Here is an 18474-nt window from a genome sequence, read left to right as displayed (position 1 = left end):
GACAGCCAGTTGGTCTCTAGTCTTCCCTCCCCAGAGCCCCCACTGGCTTCTCAGATGGAACCAGTGATCCTGTCCAGGCTCTCCTACTCAGAGAGACGTGGCTTTACATGTTTAAAGAACAGGATGAAACAGAGACAGTCTGTAGCTCACAAAGCCCGAAGCATTTTTGATTTCTGGTTCTTCACAGAATTTGCTAACTCCTCATTGGAGAATAGAGTAAGTGATGATTGCTACAAAAGTTGACGGCCAAAAATGAAAATGATCCTGGCAGACAAGCTCGGGTCATGGAGGATCTCTGGCTCTGCCAGCAGTAGCGAGTCCACCTGCTACTTGCTTGGGATTGTTCACAGAGGGCTGTGAACAAAGCATAGGCAAGGAGGCGGTAAATACTACTACAAATGTTTCCCTACACAAGGTGTCAGCTTCCCATGAAGACTAAAGCTCAGAATTTTTTTCTTGATAATGTCGATTGCTTGATAATTTTATAACAGGATGCTAATTTTTAAATTATTATTTATTACTTTTCTTTTTTTACAGAAATACACTCTCGGGAAATGGCCTCTAAATCTTGGGTGAATTTTTTAACCTTCCTCTGTGGATCAGCTATAGGATTTTTTTTATGCTCTCAACTATTCAGTAATTTGTTGGGAAAAGAGGTTGACACCCAGCCTAATCTGCTTCATAATGATCCTCATGCTAGACATTTGGATGATAATGGACACAGTCACCCCAAGGGACAAGTGAACTTCAATGCTGACTCTAGCCAACATAAAGGTAAGGTGTGTGTTGTAAGAAGTGTGTGACTGTTGAGTGTGCTGGAAAGTTACATACATCTCAGTATATTGCCATCTACACCTGTTGATTGAAATGAGCCTTGTGTGTCAGATATTAAGGTGATTTTTGGTCTGCTTGCCTTGGGAGAAAAACCCAAGATTTATTTAAGGGTTAATAATTTTAAATTAGTTTTAAATGGAAGTGGTTCATAAACCATGATATAGAGAAAGACATGAGTTTGGAGAAATTTTTCTTTAGGGTCAGTTTTGTTAGGATTTATATGAACTGTCTGGTTTCTGTTACCCTAGAGAAACACATAAGATGTGTATATCTTAATTTACATTTTTGTCAGTGGTTAACCAATCATTTTTCTTTTTGAGGGTCAGAGAGGTGTAGAAGTAACGAAAGTAAGTGTACATTACAGGGCTTTTCTCCTGGTGCTTAGCACTGAAACTAGACTTTTTCAGTGCAGTCTTCTGTGTATCCCTTGAATGTTGGTTTCTCTGTGTTTCTGTTCTTTAGCTCTGTCTGTATGATGTCACCAATTCTTGAAACTTTCATTCCTGCCTTTTCCTAACTGAGTTTATATCTTCAGCCTATTTCCAGACAACGAGAGAAGACATTATTAACACAATACAAACATCTCTGCAACTGATTGATTTGGTAGAACAGAATACAAGTAGGTTAGGAGTGATTGGAATTGCAAAATGGAAAAGCTCCCTCTGCTTGAGAGTTGGTTCTTTTATCATCTTAGCAGTAAATTGTGTCTTTCTACCTCTCATACATAGATTAGGGGTTAGGGTATCAAAACCTGGTTGTGTGTTATCAACTAATGCTGCACATGCGTAGTGTAGCAGATTGTCATGTTGCATGACTTTCTGCACAGTGATCTATGGTGTTCTGTGTTGTTACAGACCAGTTCACTTGCTGTGTACTTACTCTGTTGCACAGCTCCCTGTCTTCAGATGATTAAGGGAGGCCGCTGAACTTCACTGTATGCACATGTATTTGAAAAATCTGACCTTCCTAGGCCACAGACTGTGGATAATGCTAAACATTCCCTGACCCCACTCTCAGTGTGTAAATTAAACTCCTTTCCTCCCCACTCCCAGAATGCTGTTTTCCTGTTTTCTCCTTATTTTATATGAACAACCAGTAGTGTGACCTGGAAACTATGAAACTGGGGGACATACTTATTTTCTCATCTCAGTTGGTTCCAGTTCTTACTGAATTCTAACAATTCTGCATTGCCCTTTTCCAAGATCTCTTCTCTTAGTCCAAGTGTGTTTTCCCTAAGTCAGGCTTGCAGCTACCTGCACATCCTTCTACTTGATATGCCCATGCCTTTTCTTCTAGAGAGCTTTTACTGAGGACCCTGTCCTGCATCATTTTTAGTGCCGCACCATTTCTTCCCTTCTCTGTTTTGCCCACGTTCTTAGATCACTGCTCTCATTTAGTAATCCCCACAGTTTCTTTTCCCTTAGCACACAGAACTCTTTGAACATACATCTGTCCGACTGGATGGAGAGATGGCTCAGATGGTTAAGAGTACTAGCTGTTTTTTTTCCAGAGGACCTGGGTTTGATTTCCAGCACCCAAATTGAGGCCTACAACAGGTTGTACCTCCATTTCCAGAGGGATCTGATACCCTCTTCTGGCCTCCATGGGCACTTTATGCCATGTGCATTACAGATATACAGACAGGCAAAACACCCAAACATTTAAAATAAATATATCTTTTTCAAAAATAATCCTATGTCACTGCATTTCTTACTGTGCAGCAATTACTGGTTTACTTGTGAAGTTCCCTGCTAAACTGAATTCTGCTCTAGTAAGAAATGTTCTTGTTCATATTTCTACTTCTGTGCTAGCACATTTATTAGAACAAAAGAACTAATAAAAAGACTGAGAGGACCTACCAGATCCCAGCTGTGGGAGTTAAGCTGTCTTGTCCTACATATACCGTTTTTGCTGTCCACTTTGGTGTGTCTGTGTGACTAAGAGATTGATTTCTTAGTTCCATGAGCAGTGGATGCTTTCTAACAACAGATTGTAGAGTTGCCTGCTCTGGATTGAGTTTTTGATACTCCATGGCATGAGAATTCTTTCATGCCACCTCACCTTTTCTTCTGTTCTTTTTTAGTCAGTTAACTATTTAATCCTACCTCATTGTTAATCTTTTACAGGACCAAGGCTTCAACAATTAATTGACCTTTCCCCTAAAAGTGTTGCACCTTCTTAGGATTAACTAGAGCTTTCTTATCAAGTGTAGCTTATAGATTCATACTGGTCTGTAACTAAGTAAGTGTTGAAATCAGGAGAAAAGTAGTGATTTGCCAAATAATTTTGTCTAGATCTAAAAATAGAGATTCAGTGCTTGTATTTTAAATATTCCAAAGCTGAGAGTTTTCTATTGATTAATTGTTATCATATCTATAAAAGTATAGGCCTCTAGCAATTGGAAATAAAGATTGCTCCTTTACCACATATCATTTAAAAAGCCCTGGTCTATGGCCACATACTTATGTACATACGTAAATATGTACTAATTAAGTGCAAGTTATTAATAACAATAAAGCCACAAAGAGGACATGGAGTTGGGGGAAGAGGGGGTGGGACACTAGGGAGCTGGATGGACATAGTGGTAGATGACCATATACACTGTATAAATGTATACAACTCGTGAAGAAGAAAAGTGGTTTTAAAAAGCACTAGTCTAGATGTTCTAATTGAACTCTTCCTCTAGACCAGTGATGCTCACATTTTGGTGGACAGCCTGAGAATTGTTTATACCCAGGTTATGGGTCAGTTTCAGTTCTTAAGCTCAGTACTGTGTGTAGTAGGCATTTTCATCAAACCTTGTTTGTGGTATTCTGCTGTATGTTCTGACAGGAGCCTCCTATGTCTTTGCAAACTGGAAGCTTACAGAGACACTGCTCTAGATAATTCCAGAAATCCTACCTCTACCCATTGCTCTGTTCTGTTTCTAACTGCTGGTTTGCATTTGGGAATGAGTACATAGTACTATCTGAGCAATTTCAACCCTACATTAACTCCTATGCTTTGAAGTGATGGCATCATCAAACTCTTCAAGAACACCTCAGGGTACTTGTCAAAATTTATAACAATTGACTCATGACATTCAAAACTGAACTGACTTGAGCAGCATGTTTTGCTTGTTGTTTTTATTCTTCTGTCTTTTAGAAACTCATTCACAGCAGTGAGAAATTCCCAGGAATGCTCCTCTACTTTCTTTGTAGTATTAAGTAGCAAGGAGAGACTGTGTGAGATGGTCTTTGAGTATGGATTGCTGGCTCTGGGTGGGGCCTGCTACACTACTGCACTTCAACCAACTTCCCAGAGGATGTTGGTATTTTTGGTCAATTCGATCAGGTAGTAAGCACTTAGGAGCTGGTAATGCTTCAGAGATGTTGTGGATGAAACTGGCAATAAATTAGAATGTCAAGTGATGTTAGGTTGTGTTTTTCTCAAAGTCATTAATAACAGATGGGTAAATAGAGCCTTGGAAATAATTTATGAAAAGTTGTTTTGGTATGATTTATTAGGATTTTACATCCATGTAAATGTAACTTTTAAAAATGTTTATTTGATAGATGAGAACACGGACATTGCTGAGAACCTCTATCAGAAAGTTAAAATTCTTTGTTGGGTTATGACAAGCCCTCAAAACCTAGAGAAAAAGGCCAAACATGTCAAAGCTACATGGGCCCAGCGTTGTAATAAAGTGTTATTTATGAGTTCAGAAGAAAATCAAGACTTCCCTGCTGTGGGATTGAAAACCAAAGAAGGCAGAGAACAACTCTACTGGAAAACAATTAAAGCTTTTCAGTATGTGCATGACCATTATTTAGAAGATGCTGATTGGTTCATGAAAGCCGATGATGACACTTACGTCATACTGGACAATCTAAGATGGCTGCTGTCAAGGTATAACCCTGAACAACCCATTTACTTCGGGAGGAGGTTTAAGCCGTATGTGAAGCAGGGCTACATGAGTGGAGGAGCAGGGTATGTACTAAGCAAAGAAGCCTTGAGAAGGTTTGTTGATGCTTTTAAAACAGAAAAATGTACGCATAGTTCCTCCATCGAAGACTTAGCACTGGGAAGGTGCATGGAAATTATAAATGTAGAAGCTGGAGATTCCAGAGATACCACTGGGAAAGAAACTTTCCACCCATTTGTACCAGAACATCACTTAATCAAAGGTTATCTACCAAAAACATTTTGGTACTGGAATTACAACTATTATCCTCCCGTAGAGGTAAGTCTAGATGTTGTTATTACTTTACAAATACTTGGGTTGCACTTCTGTTTACTTGAAAATAAAACAACAGACTAGTTAATATGCATATGTTTCATTAGTATCAATAACTGAAATCTTTTTTAATATATAGAACGACAGTATAACAAAGCAGATGAGAATAGAGGCCCCAGCCAGTCATTCGGTAGACATCTATTGATACCGCTGTATGCCAGTCACTAGCATATGGAAGTCAGTACATCAAGTTCTACACAAAGAGCTACCAAATAAATAAGCACACTCATAAAGATGTGACTTTAGATAATGACAGAGCCATAACCCAGAGCCTGTGTGTTATGACTCGTTTGACAAACTTCTATCTCCAGAAGTATTTACATAACAATTCATAACTAGCAAAATTATAGTTATGAAGTAGCAACAAAAATAATTTGATGGTTGGGGGGTTGCCACAACATGAAGAGCTGTATTAAAGGGTCGCAGCGTTAGGAAGGTTGAGAACCACTACACAAAAGAAAATCAAGGAGACTGTGACCTGAAGTGGGGTAGACTACCATACAGAGATGACCCTGAGCCAAACTTTGGGTAAGGCTAGCAAGTTGTGTGAAAATTTAAATAATGAGCCTTATAGTTATCAGGGGAGAAAATTAAGGTTCAGAAAGACTAGGTTCAAATCCTATTCTTCCACTTCATGGTTGGGTGATCTTGATGTACAAGATTTGGCTAGTCTTTGAGCCTCAGTTTCTTCATTTGTAAAACAGTTGTGATCTGTCTGTCATTTACTTGTAATTACAGTGTATTATAGCCTATGACAGTTTTTAATGATAAACATGGCTCTAGTTTGTATCTTAATGTACATTTCTCAGCTTTGTACCTGACTTCCATTGTCTTTACTAACTATCTCAGATGTGCACATCTGACTTGACCAAGTATAACTCTATTGACAGATGTCTTGTAGACAGTTGAGGCTTCTGTGTCCTTCCAGTCTAGTTCTCTTATCTCTTTCCCCTAAACACTGCCAGAAATTAAATGTTACTCATCACCATGTGAGCTTTTATATTTTCCTACATGTTGATACAAGCATAAATAAGTCAGCATTTGTTGTGGATTTTAAAATCAGATTATAGCACTTACATCTTCTTACAAAGTTCCATTTTTGCATGTTGAGATATATTGACATTGATATAGCTCTCTGCTTCATTCATCTGAATATGCTATAATTAATTTGTTTTACTGCTGATAGGAGAAAACCTACATACCTAGTATAAGCACCACTACAGTGAATTACTCAATGAGGCTAGGATTATCAAACCTGGCATTTCAGATTCTGTTATTGATTAGCAATGCCTTTAGGAAGTCACTAGCTCTTAATGCTGTCTTTTCTGGCCCTAACATATAAATAGTACACTTCCGGGTACCACTCCAAGCCAGTATTTCCAAATGGTATACAACGTTTTCTGTCTACTGTTGGAAGACTTGATGTTCTGCTTTACGTTCTGAACCCCTTCTTATATAAAAACACGTTCCCATTCACCATTACAATCATGTAACAGATATACCAGGATATTTCATAAAGAGTGTCAGAAATTCCATACAGGCACAGCAGTAGCAAAGGGACACATTGCTTGCCATTCTGTAAGCAGTAGAATATCCTTCCTTCTTTTTAAGGGTACTTTTAAAAGGGGCATGTTTAACAGTATGCTTTATAAGAGCAAAATAAAGTATCTTCTACTTGAATCATAATGGCTTTTAAATTGTAAGGGTTTTTTTTCCCTTATAAAAATATATTCCAATAGGCTGAAGATTCTAAAACAAAATGCGAGTATTGAAATTGTATAAATCTTCTAAAATTTATCAGAAAGTTCTAAAACACCCAGCATGGAACCAAAATACTATTATTCAATTATCTTACAATAATTTTTCTCTTTGCAGTGTGAATTCTTTTTTTCAAGTTTCTAAATGTACATAAAAATGTAAAAATGTACATTTTTCTCTGTAATAATCACTAAGAATATGGATTTTATTGTTGCTTTGGAGTTTGGGTTTAATTGTTTTGTTTTGGTCTCTATTCTTTTGTGTGAGAAAGGAGGCTGGCCTTGAACTTGCAGTGACGTTCCAGTGTCTGAGTGCTGTGATTTCAGAGTTGTGCCACTACACTTGCTTACAAAATTGTTTAGGTAGCCAGTTAAGACATAGATAGGTTGATCAGAACTGTGGAGTTCAGAAACGACAGAATCTAATTTACTCTTTATTTCAGGGTCTTTTTTTTTGTACATTAACTTTAGTCTGTCTGAAACATAGTCTGAGATGGAGAGCTCCTGATTTTTTTCATGTTGTTATAGTTTCATTTCTTAGACTTACGTAGTACAACCTCATCATATACCATAGCATCACCTGTAGGAGGGGCAGAGCCTGGGGTTCTAGTCCTGTGTGGTTCTTTGGGGATTTGGCCCATATTGTTTTGAACCTTTTACCTTTAAGATTTTTTGAACCATTAAGTCTGTATTGCTCTCCCTCTTTTTCTTTCTGAAAGTGTTTTGACAACAGTCATGTAGCTTTCTTTGCATATAACTCATTAATTTAATGAAAATGGTATCTTTGCCCAGGAAGTTTTTGAATCGATGGTGAAATGTATAGTTTCCCTCGAGTTGTTGTATCTTTTGTTTGTTTATTTTAGATTTGGGGGGGTGACTTTTGCTTGTGTATATGTCTGCTGCTACAGGAGATCAGAGGAGAAGAGGGTGTGGGATCCTCACACTGCAGTTTTGGGTGATAGTGAACCACTATGTGTGTAGGTGCTAGGAACTGAACCTGGGTCCTCCGCAGGAGCAGCAGCACTCTGAACCCTGGGCCCTCCCTCCATCTCCAGGGGGCTGCTCCTTAAAGATCCCCCTTCGTATTTAGTAGAGTTGGAACCATCTTACTTGGGCTTTTTACTTAACTGACATATATGAAACTGTAGACGATTTCTTTTCAGTACTGAACCTAAAGCATCACACATGCTAGGCACGCGCTTTACCACTGGGCTGTATCCTCAGCCCTCTGAGAACTTTTAAAACTAGCTTAGAATCTGCCTGTTGTAACATTGTTTATATCTGATGATTTTTTTTTCACTTGAAACTCTTGCCACACCCTCCAGTAGCTTGGAGTCACCTACAAGGGACCACTTTGTTTTCTTTCTAATAACTATAGTACTTTTTTACTTACTGTATTTTATTTATAATGCTTAAGAACAATATTTTAGCCATCCACTTAAAAATGTCAGGCAAATAAAGCCTTATTCTTTGTATAGCGACCCCTTTACTTTGAAGAAATCAAGAATTTTAAATGGTTAAGCACTAAATAATGTTGGAAAACACAGTTTTAGTTCAAGTGCTTCGGCAGTTCCAGGTTTGGTTTTAAATTCTTGAGAACTGAGAGAACTGTGGGCGTCTTACACCATCTGATGGGTTAGGCCCCTCTGCTTTCTCCCTCAATCTTGGATGCTTCAGTGTTATATATAACTAGTGGGAATGTGTTCAATGTGTGCTGCTGTGCCGCTTACTAACAATGTCCAATTCTGTTATTTTTTTAGGGTCCTGGTTGCTGTTCTGATATTGCAATTTCTTTTCACTATGTTGATTCTACAACTATGTATGAATTAGAATACCTCGTTTATCATCTTCGCCCATATGGTTATTTATATAGATATCAACCTGCCTTACCTGAGGATATACTAAAAGAAATTAATCAAGCAAACAAGAAAGAAGATACAAAAGTAAAGTTGGGCAACCCTTGAAAGCAGAACGCGAGTGGACTGAGGTTAAATGGTCTACATTGCACTGAAGGACTCCTGCCTTTCTGACAAAACCCTGAAATCCCATTGAGGAACCCATCTGAAGTGAACATTCCATATAGAAATTTTTCCAGTGGATGACTGTAATCTAAGCATTTAAAGAGCTGTGAAGTCTGTTAAAATGTGTTTTGATACAGTAATATATAGATATAAATATATATATATGAAGAATTTGTGTTCTTCAAATGGTGACAGAAGAGCTAGAAAGACTGTCCTGTTCCTGACAGTGTGTGTTGTCACTAAAGCTGGAGTGGTTCCGTTTGTAATCACCTGCTGCACCGCACCGGTAGAACACAGTGCTGAACAGATCTGCCTTAAAGCCAGAAAGAAATACTGTTGCTCAATAGACACTCTGCTCATGTGTATACGATACAAACCAGCCTCCCGGTTGCCGAATGAAAACTTTTCTGTGATTATATTACTTATAATTGGCAGTGTTTCCTCAAGAAGTAGGATGAGATTGACACTGAGCCCGAAGTTCACTAATAAACCACATTTTCTGATTACTATGGGCCTTGACTGCAGTATATGCTTAGTTCTATATATAATTAACCTTGTACCAAGTCCTCATTCTCTCCTCTCTAATGTCTGACTCTTGAATAACATTCTCACTGTTAATGCTTATTTACTCAAAGCATTGGCAGCATTCTATAAAACATGCATTTAAAAATACTCTGTTCCCAAATTCACCCTTTGTTAATTGTGGGTAACTTAATTAAATTGAACGCTATTTGGACAAGCTTTTCTTGTATTGGTACTACTCTCGGGTATTATTAATGACATTGTAAATCGATTATTTCGAAGTCTTTCCAACTACATAATTATTGTTCCTTTTATTTTCATCCTGTGGAGATGAAATTTGTTGTGCCTTTCATAACTTACTTAAAGCACTTTTAAAATTAATTTTTATGTCTGATGTGCCTGTTAACACTGGCAAAAATTTTTGAATGTGGCTTTTGGCCAGCATTAAGTAATAACACTAGCAAATAAAGAACACATCAACAAACTAAAACATCATATACTTTATTTATAAATAACAACTTACTTCATGCTGAATTCTTATTTGGAGGTAATTATCTTGCCAGTGTAATTCCAATAGCAGAGTCCCATTCAAAACTGCCATCAGAAGGAATCTGTGTATCATTCCAACCCCAGTGGCTGCTCAGAGTTCCTGAGAGGATAGAAAAACTTCTCTCTCTCTTTTTTTGTCATCAGCAATACTGAGTATAGAGCAGAATATTTTACAGATTTTCCATAAAATTATTTTTAATTGTGAATGATTTACTTTTCTCACTATGTTAATTTTACATGATTATTACACCATTGACTCTGTAGTTTGGCTGAATAATAAGTATAAATAATTTATATTTATTGTGCCAAACCATAACCTCTATAGATGATATATTTGAAGGGGTGTTTATTTCATTGGCTAGTTATGGATCACTGTCCACATGATGAAAATCAAACCAACTTTACAAATGACTTTGGTTTGAGTTGGTCTCATGGTAGTGCCATCTACTGGTACCCTAGGCATTCTAATCTGTTCTTTGAACAGCTCTCTACCATGGTTTGGACATGTGTGTTACTCTTCTTTACTAGCAGAGTAAATGATTTCTCTGAAAACCTTAACATTCATTCATAAGAAATCGTTGCAGTGAGTCCTGGGCTACAAAGTCAAGCAGTCTGGCTTTTAAGTTCCCATCACTATTTATGTGACCTTAAACAATTCACTTAATCTTTCTGTGCCTGAATCTCCTCATCTAAAAATTAGGGATAATGATACTACCTACCTCACAGGATATTAAATGAGGATTATATAAATGAATAGATGTGAGATTATTAGAATGCTGTCTGGCCCAGAATGGGACATGGTTTTAAGTATAAGGTTTTATTCTGTTACCTTGGAGTGTAAATAATTTGATTTAGATAAATGAAATGATCAAATCAGATCTGAAGGAAATATTTTGCATATTTCTAACAGTAAGTAATATATAGTATTCATCTAGTGCCTGCTGTATTTCAGGTACTGATCTTATTTACATTTGTGTTAATCTTCACAAATTGGGTTATTCCCATATTGTAGATGAGGAGACTGAGGCTCAAAGAATTTTAAAATGTTTCCACTGTCATAATACTAGTGAGGAAGAAGGCTGGGATTTATAGTCCAAACCTGTGTGTTGTTTGTATTATGTCAGCTCTAGGGTTAATTTCGTGTGTGTGTGTGTGTGTGTGTGTGTGTGTGTGTGTGTGTGTGTGTGTGTGTGTGTGTGTGTGTATGTGTGGAATAATGAGCTATGTATACACACACACAGACATGTATGAACACTATATACCATCTGGTACTTTTAGCCAGTAATAGTCCAAGTGGTCAGAGAGCTAAATTGGTGTGGTGATTCTTGAGTTGTGATTCTCTCACCCTTACCTGGAGTTTGAGATGGAGATCTCGTGTTGGTTTTTAGCATGAGGCCCTGGAGTATGCATTCATAAACCAGATGCCTTCTAGTGAGAGGTATTCAATTAACACTGCTGGCAGCTTGTTGGAACTTGCAGTCCCTCTCCAGCCCTCCCAGGTCACCTAAGTCAGAAACTCCAAGATAGGGGCTAGCAGTTTGGTTTAAAGAAGACCTGAAGGTTAGTCTCAACATAATCCTGTGTTGAGATCCATTGCCTGTTTACCTACTTGATTTTGGTGCAAATAGTCTTTGGAACACACTCAGGATTTCTGCCCAGGAGAGAGGCATTTTTCAAAGACTAAAACATGTTTTAAATCAGTGTAGTCCAGGATCATACTGCATTAAAAGTAAAATGCTATAGCGTTTAAAGGGTCGGTGCATCATTGGTTTTGGCAAAATTCTTTGCTTCCCTATCAAAATCTATAATCCTCCAAGTTGAGTCATTTTACACTGAGCAAAACAGGTTCAGTAAGCGCTAATATGTACATATGGATTCATTAAAACATATGTAAATTAATATCATGAAAAATGTCCACTAGTTGATAAAAAATTCCAGTAGAAGTAGTAAATGCTACTGTATAATACACCAACTATTTTCTGCTAATTTATACCATCAGCTTAGGTTTTGTCACTTTCAAAATCATTTGCCTATCCTATGATCTAATGAAGCAAAATTTGTCTCCCAAGTATATGTGGAGCACATTAAACAAGGTTTGGTGGTGATAATGGTTTATTTGCCATCTTTTAGGTTAAGATCTCTGTCATGTGAATAATTGATTGTAGTGTGGTTTCAAGGCATAAGATTTAATAAAATCTTATGTTCTCTATTAATAATATGCTTATGTTTTGCTAGTGGGAAATTCATAAGATACGAAGCAGGTTTTTGTCCCAGAGTTTTGACTATTTGAACATATCTAAATTTCAGAGATCAATTTGTTACTATAAAGGATGACAAAATAAATCACTGACCAGTTCATATACTGTGTTTTGAATGTGGTAATTGGGTTTGAGCATTAAGTTTGCTAACTGGTTTTCATGGTTGTTTCTTGAGTTTGAGTTTTTTTACCCTCTTAGCCTGTCAAACTATTGCTAGATCGAGGCCCTGTTATACTTGAAAGACATCCTCACTTGGTTTGTCAGCTCCTGCCTAGCTGTGTTCTTGGACTTTGAGTTCAAGAGGTCATTGTTCTGTCTTTGATGCTTCCTTCCTGCTTCACCTCCACTTTCTAACTCCTCATAGTGCTGTCTCCTTGCGGTTGATTTGGTGATCAGAATGTCTATCATTTGTGATGATTTTATGCCTACTACATTTAAGTTTCCCATGAGGCTAAAAATACAACAGTAGTATCTGCCGGCTCTCAGGCCACTTACCCTAATTGAACGTGTACAACCTATAACAGTCCCACATTGTTAATTAAAGGAAGTAAAGTTATTTACCCTCCTCTTAAAAGAAAAGAAAAAAACACATTGACTTCACTTTTCTTGGTTTGTAGTAGGCCTGATAGAAACATTTGTGGGAAACCTGGTAGATAAGCTGTGGTATATTTTACACTAATGTAACCTCTATTGATTAAAGATAACTTATGGTTGGTTATATATCAGAGCTGTATTGAAATCTTAACAATGATTAAAATGAGAACTTCATACAGATTCAACTTAAAAGCAGCATTACAGTTGAATGTACTTCGTTTCAACTCCCTTACCTCCTAAGTTTTCAGTTACATTAGTTAAATTTGAGTAACTTTGCAGGGCGCTATAAATGAATGATCTACATGAAGTGTTTTATTAGAGGGAAACTAACCTCACTGCTAAGCAGTGTGTTGTATTATACAGTGAATGTTCGTGTTTTGGAATTTAAAAATTATTTAAAGTAATAGTGTCAATGAAGGGTTTAAAAATGTCTGGTGACTTGCTTATTTTAAGTGATCACCATTAAGTCAGAAAAAAATGTATTTTTAAATGTTTTTTAAAGTGCCTTTTGAGAATTTTTAAACAATGGATTCAAACAACTGCATAAAATAAATGACCATGTTCAAAATTGCTTCATCTGTGTATTTTTAACTGATGTAAGGGGTAGATATCTTTTATGGATAGTTTTCGGGATTTTTCTATCAAAGCTTTTCTGTTTGTACAAGCTTTCATAATTGTTCTAGAATATTATGTAAGGCAACAGAATATTCCACATGTGACTTAGAATAATGCGCCTTTAAAATGAGATTATCTACTCACAGTCCTGGAGAGAAGGAAAGTGGGGGAAAAGGAGGGGAGAGAGTGAGAGACAGTAGGGAAGGAGAGGAGAAAGATTGCTTTCCCGTTTGTCAAGTATTTTAATCTTTCATGTAAACCGAGGAATCTGTTTATTCAATAAGTAATTATGCTGAGCATCAGCTAGAAATACAGTGATGAGTAGGACACAGGCTCTCTGTTCTCCAGCTGTTGTTCTTGAGCCAGGAAATAAGTCAGTAGAGAGAAGTGATGCTAGAACAAAGACCATTAAAAAAGCACTCGGGAGGCAGAGGCCAGCCTGGGCTACAGAGTGAGTTCCAGGACAGGCACCAAAGCTACCCAGAGAAACACTGTCTCGAAAAACCAAAAAAAAAAAAAAAAAAAAAAAAAAAAAGCAATTTGAAAAAGAACTTTGAGAAAGTAACTCCAACATGAATGACAGACATTTTGTGAGTTTCTGAAGTCATCTATCTATACCTTTGAAATTCTTTGTTCTTGGTACATAAAAATAGGCCACCATCTTTGTTTGAGCATGCCTTGGACACATGTGCGAGCTCATTAAGACATGATGATGGGCCAGAATACTTGATGTTTGTAGTCTGAATTCATTGGGTGCTCAGGTCTACTAATATTCAATTGCTCTGTGATATTTAGGATATAAATAAAAATTAACTTAGTATTCTTCTTAGGCAAATGATACAAATGTTTATGGGCTCTTGAAACTAACCAGTATAACTCAGTTATAACCTGCTCCCTATATGTTCACCATTAGCATACATACCTGCCTATGTGTGGCAGCAACTTTGGAAAGGTAAAGAGATACATGCCACCTCATACTGATTTAGTAACAGTATGGTGATTTGGTTGTAATGGTTTACTCACATGCCAAAATATGTTGGAGAGGATGTGGAACAAGGGAACACTCCTCCACTGACTGGTGGGAGTGCAAACTTGTACAACTACTTTGGAAATCAATATGGCGGTTTCTCAGAAAACTGGGCATCAATCTATCTCAAGACCCAGCTACACCAGTCTTGAGCATATACCCAGAGGATGCTCAATCATAACCACACAGCATTATTTGTAATAGCCAAAACCTGGAAACAACCTAGATGCCCCTCAACTGAAGAATGCATAAGGAAAATGTGGAACATTTATACAATGGAGTATTACTCAGCTGCAAAAAAAAAAAAAAAAAAAAAAATGACCTCATGAAATTTGCAGTCAAATGGATGGAACTAGAAAAAAAATTCTGAGTGACGTAACCCAGACCCAAAAAGACAAACATATTATGTACTCACTCATAAGTGGATATTAGGTGTAAAGTATAGGATAACCAATCTAATCCACAGCCCCAGAGAGGCTAGATAACAAAGAAGGCCCAAAGAGGAATGTATGGATTTCCCCGTGAAGGGGAAAAAGAAGAAATCTCCTGGGTGAACTGTGGGCGTGGGTGGGGGAAATAGAGGGACGGGAACTTGGAGCAGTTTGGGTGGGCTGGGTATGGGAGGTGGATTGGGGGCGGGACAGAGGGGGAGAGTAATGAAAGAGACATTTTGATGGAGGGGAGACATTTCGGGGTTAGGGAGAAACCTGCAGGAATCTGCAGGATGACTCCAGCTAAGACTCCTAGCAATAGTGAAGGTAGTGCCTGAACTGGCCCTCTACTGTAATCAGATTGGTGACTACCCTAATTGTCATCAGAGATACTCTATCCAGTAACTGATGGAAACAGATGCAGAGATCCACAGCCAAGCACTGGGCTGAGCTCCAGGAGTCTTTATGAAGAAAAGGAGGAAGGATTGTATGAGCCAGGGAGATCATGATGGGGGAGCCCACAGAGACAGCTGACCTGAGCTCGTGGGAGCTCTTGGACTATGGACCAACAGTTATGGAGCCTCCATGGGACTGACCTAGGCCCTTTGCATGTATGTGACAGTTATGTAGCTTGGTCTCTTTGTAAGTCTACTAGCAGTGAGATCAGGACCAGTCCCTGGCACTTAGCTGGCTTTGGGAACCTGTTCTCCATGCTGGTTTACCTTGCCCAGCCTTGCCGCAAGGGAGGAGCTCAGTCCTGTCTCAGCTTGATGTGCCATGCTTTGTTCAAGCCCATGCGAGGCAAAATGGAGAAGGAAGAGGAGTGGAAGGGAAGGCCACCGGGAGAAGAGGAGGGAGGGGAAACTGCAGTCTGTAAAATAAATGAAAATAAAATAAATTTGTGATGCTAATATTGTCGTTTTAAGTATTCATGTAAATACAGATTCGCTCTTTTAAATTTTCCAGAAGTAGAACCTTTCAGTATTAAAAATAATACAAAACTCCTGAGTATATCTCTTTTCTAAAAGGAAGAGCCTTACCTTAAATATATATACTAATATATATTCTATGTAATACATAATTAAGAGACAGTGTAGACTATCCAATAGAAATTCTGTTAAGACCAAATGGATATTTAACAACTGAAGTTAAGTTCAGCAACTTTAGCATTCTCCAGATAAATCTGTACTAGTATCATGGAAGTATGTTTGCCAGCAGTTTGAGTTATTTGTACTAATTAGTGAATTTTGTGCAAATACTTAGAACTTTGTTCTTAAAACTATTTCTCTTGCATTCTGTTACTGGTGGGGCTTGGGGTTTTTATTTTCACGTATTCTGCTTTTTTTCATGACTGAAAATTTGTCTTTGTTTGGTACAACTGAACACATCTTCCACTGTAGTAAGAAAATTTCCCCCACCGTTTTAAATGAAATTCAGCACTAGATGTTTAGTTGTGTTGAGTTTTCTAATGAATCCCTAGTTAAAGATTCACAGTACTTTGTCATTCATAAATGAAGTACCAGCAGTTTGAGCAAAATGCCCCAGTTTGGATTTTTGAAGACTTCATTTTTTTTTCTTTTTTTTTTTTTTTAAAGATTTATTTATTTATTATGTATACAGAAGAGGGAGCCAGATCTCATTACAGATGGTTGTGAGCCACCATGTGGTTGCTGGGAATTGAACTCAGGACCCCTGGAAGAGCAGTCAGTGCTGTTAACCTCTGAGCCATCTCTCCAGCCCGAAGACTTCAACTGACTGTCACAGATACTATATTGCCTTTCCCCCTTGTAGTAACAGAATTAGACTTTGGATTGGGGTTCACTTTCCACCAATGTTGTTGTCCTTGTTACAATGTAAGAAGGTAGTGATAAAATCCAGAAGTAGGGATTTCAGCATTTCTACATTTCCTTTAGTTCTGTACAAAGTTGTGTTGTTTTTGTGTTGTTTAGTAAGATGTGTGTATGAGACAGTATTGTCTCAGTTACTTTTCTATTGCTGTGAAAAAAAAAAAAAAAAAAAAAACACGACCAAGGCAAAGTATAAAGAAAGCATGTCATTGGGCTTGTAGTTTCAGAGGGTTAGAGTCCGTGATGGTGGAACAAAGGCATGGTGGCAGGAACAGCTGAGCCCTCACATCTTAATCCAGAAGCAGGAAGCAGAGAGCACACTGAAAATGGTATACATCTTGTGAAACCTCAAAGCCCACCCCCAGTAGTACATCTCTTCCAACAAGACCACACCTCCTAGTCCTTCCCAAACAGTTTCACTAACTAGGGACCAAATATTGAGACATGAACCATTGGGGGCCATTCTCATCAAATGACTACAGCTTGTTAGAGTCCATGATGGCAAAGCAAAAGCATGGTGACAGGGACAGCTGGGAGCTCACATTTTAATCTGCAGCGACAAGGCAGAGAGAGGAGAGCTCTAGGAATCTTGCAGGAGTCTTGAAATCTCAGAATCACCCAATGACTCACCTCCTCCAACAAGGCCACACCTTCCTAATCCTTCCATAACAGTTCTACCAACTGGAGACCAAGTATTCAAACATGAGCTATCGGGACCATTATCTTTCAAACCACTACAAGTATGGTTCTGGTTGTTTTAATAATTCCATTTCTCTTTAAAATATTAAAACTCTTGCCCCCTTTTCCCCTAAATTTAAACAGCTTTCTCAATGAGCTGAAATTATGCAGTTAGAATAATTGGCCAGAGATGACTTCTGGTTTATAAAGTAACTTTTAGAAACCCGCTTGAATTTCCCTGCCCTTTGCCTTTTGATTTCTGCTTCTTCAAACCTCACCCCCTATTCCCACCTCCACCAGCAAACCCCCATTGCCTTCTCATTGCTAACATTATAATTTGTTCCCATTTCTTATCAGCAGTAATATTTTGAAAAGTAGTTTGGAAATTATATCTTATTAGGTAGTTAAATGAGAAATACAATTAAGCAACTTTCCTATATGTCACTGAAAGATGACCGAGAATACATGCTAACATGAGCTACAGTTTTTTTCTTCCCTATGGAAATGTTTCTAAAACCTGCCTAGTGAACATATGTATACTTACATTCATACTACCCAGTGAGGTAAACTTAATTTAAAACTACAGTTGATACCATCTTCTTTGGCAAAATGGGCACTCGAGATTTTGACTGGCACTATTTAAAGGGAGCTCTCAGTAATGCAACCAGACATGCTTTCCCAAACAATGAGGCTGAATATTCTCTGGTTTGCCTGAGGTGACCTTCACACCACAGTGGAAAATAATGATTGGCATTCTGTAACAGCTGTGTCAGGAAGGTGACACTCCCTGTCACTGCCAGCAGTCTTTGGCATTCAAAACTTCTAGTCCTGTTAGTTTGAGAAGCAATTCTTTCCCAGAAGAAAGGAAGCATGGCTAGCTCCTTCAGACAGAGGGTGGGAAGGTAGCAAGAAGCCCAAGGTTGTCTCTTGGCTTTTACAAAGGGCTTTGTACCTGATTTAATCCCAGGTGGGCTGAGGAATATAAAGGCGAGGCATTGGGAAGGGATGTGTACAATGACTGGAGAGAAACAGATTTGAAATCTAATTCATCTTACAGTCTGTGGT

General features: G+C 38.0%; 1 protein-coding gene across 2 annotated transcripts in view; it reads left to right on the top strand.

The window, feature by feature from the left end:
• Window positions 1-9394, top strand: part of C1galt1 (core 1 synthase, glycoprotein-N-acetylgalactosamine 3-beta-galactosyltransferase 1) — a 33926-nt gene extending 24532 nt beyond the window's left edge. For both annotated transcript variants that reach the window (XM_076566214.1, XM_006986895.4), the window contains exons 2-4: window positions 538-774; window positions 4389-5056; window positions 8628-9394. In XM_076566214.1, coding sequence (XP_076422329.1) covers window positions 538-774; window positions 4389-5056; window positions 8628-8831 — 1109 coding nt within the window. In that variant the 3' untranslated portion in view covers window positions 8832-9394. The remainder of the gene's footprint in view (window positions 1-537; window positions 775-4388; window positions 5057-8627) is intronic.
• The last annotated feature ends 9080 nt before the right edge of the window (window positions 9395-18474 follow it).

The sequence above is a fragment of the Peromyscus maniculatus genome, chromosome 3, assembly GCF_049852395.1.
Source record: "Peromyscus maniculatus bairdii isolate BWxNUB_F1_BW_parent chromosome 3, HU_Pman_BW_mat_3.1, whole genome shotgun sequence".
NCBI classification, from domain to species: Eukaryota; Metazoa; Chordata; class Mammalia; order Rodentia; family Cricetidae; genus Peromyscus; species Peromyscus maniculatus.
This window is presented reverse-complemented; position numbering and strand designations above follow the sequence as displayed.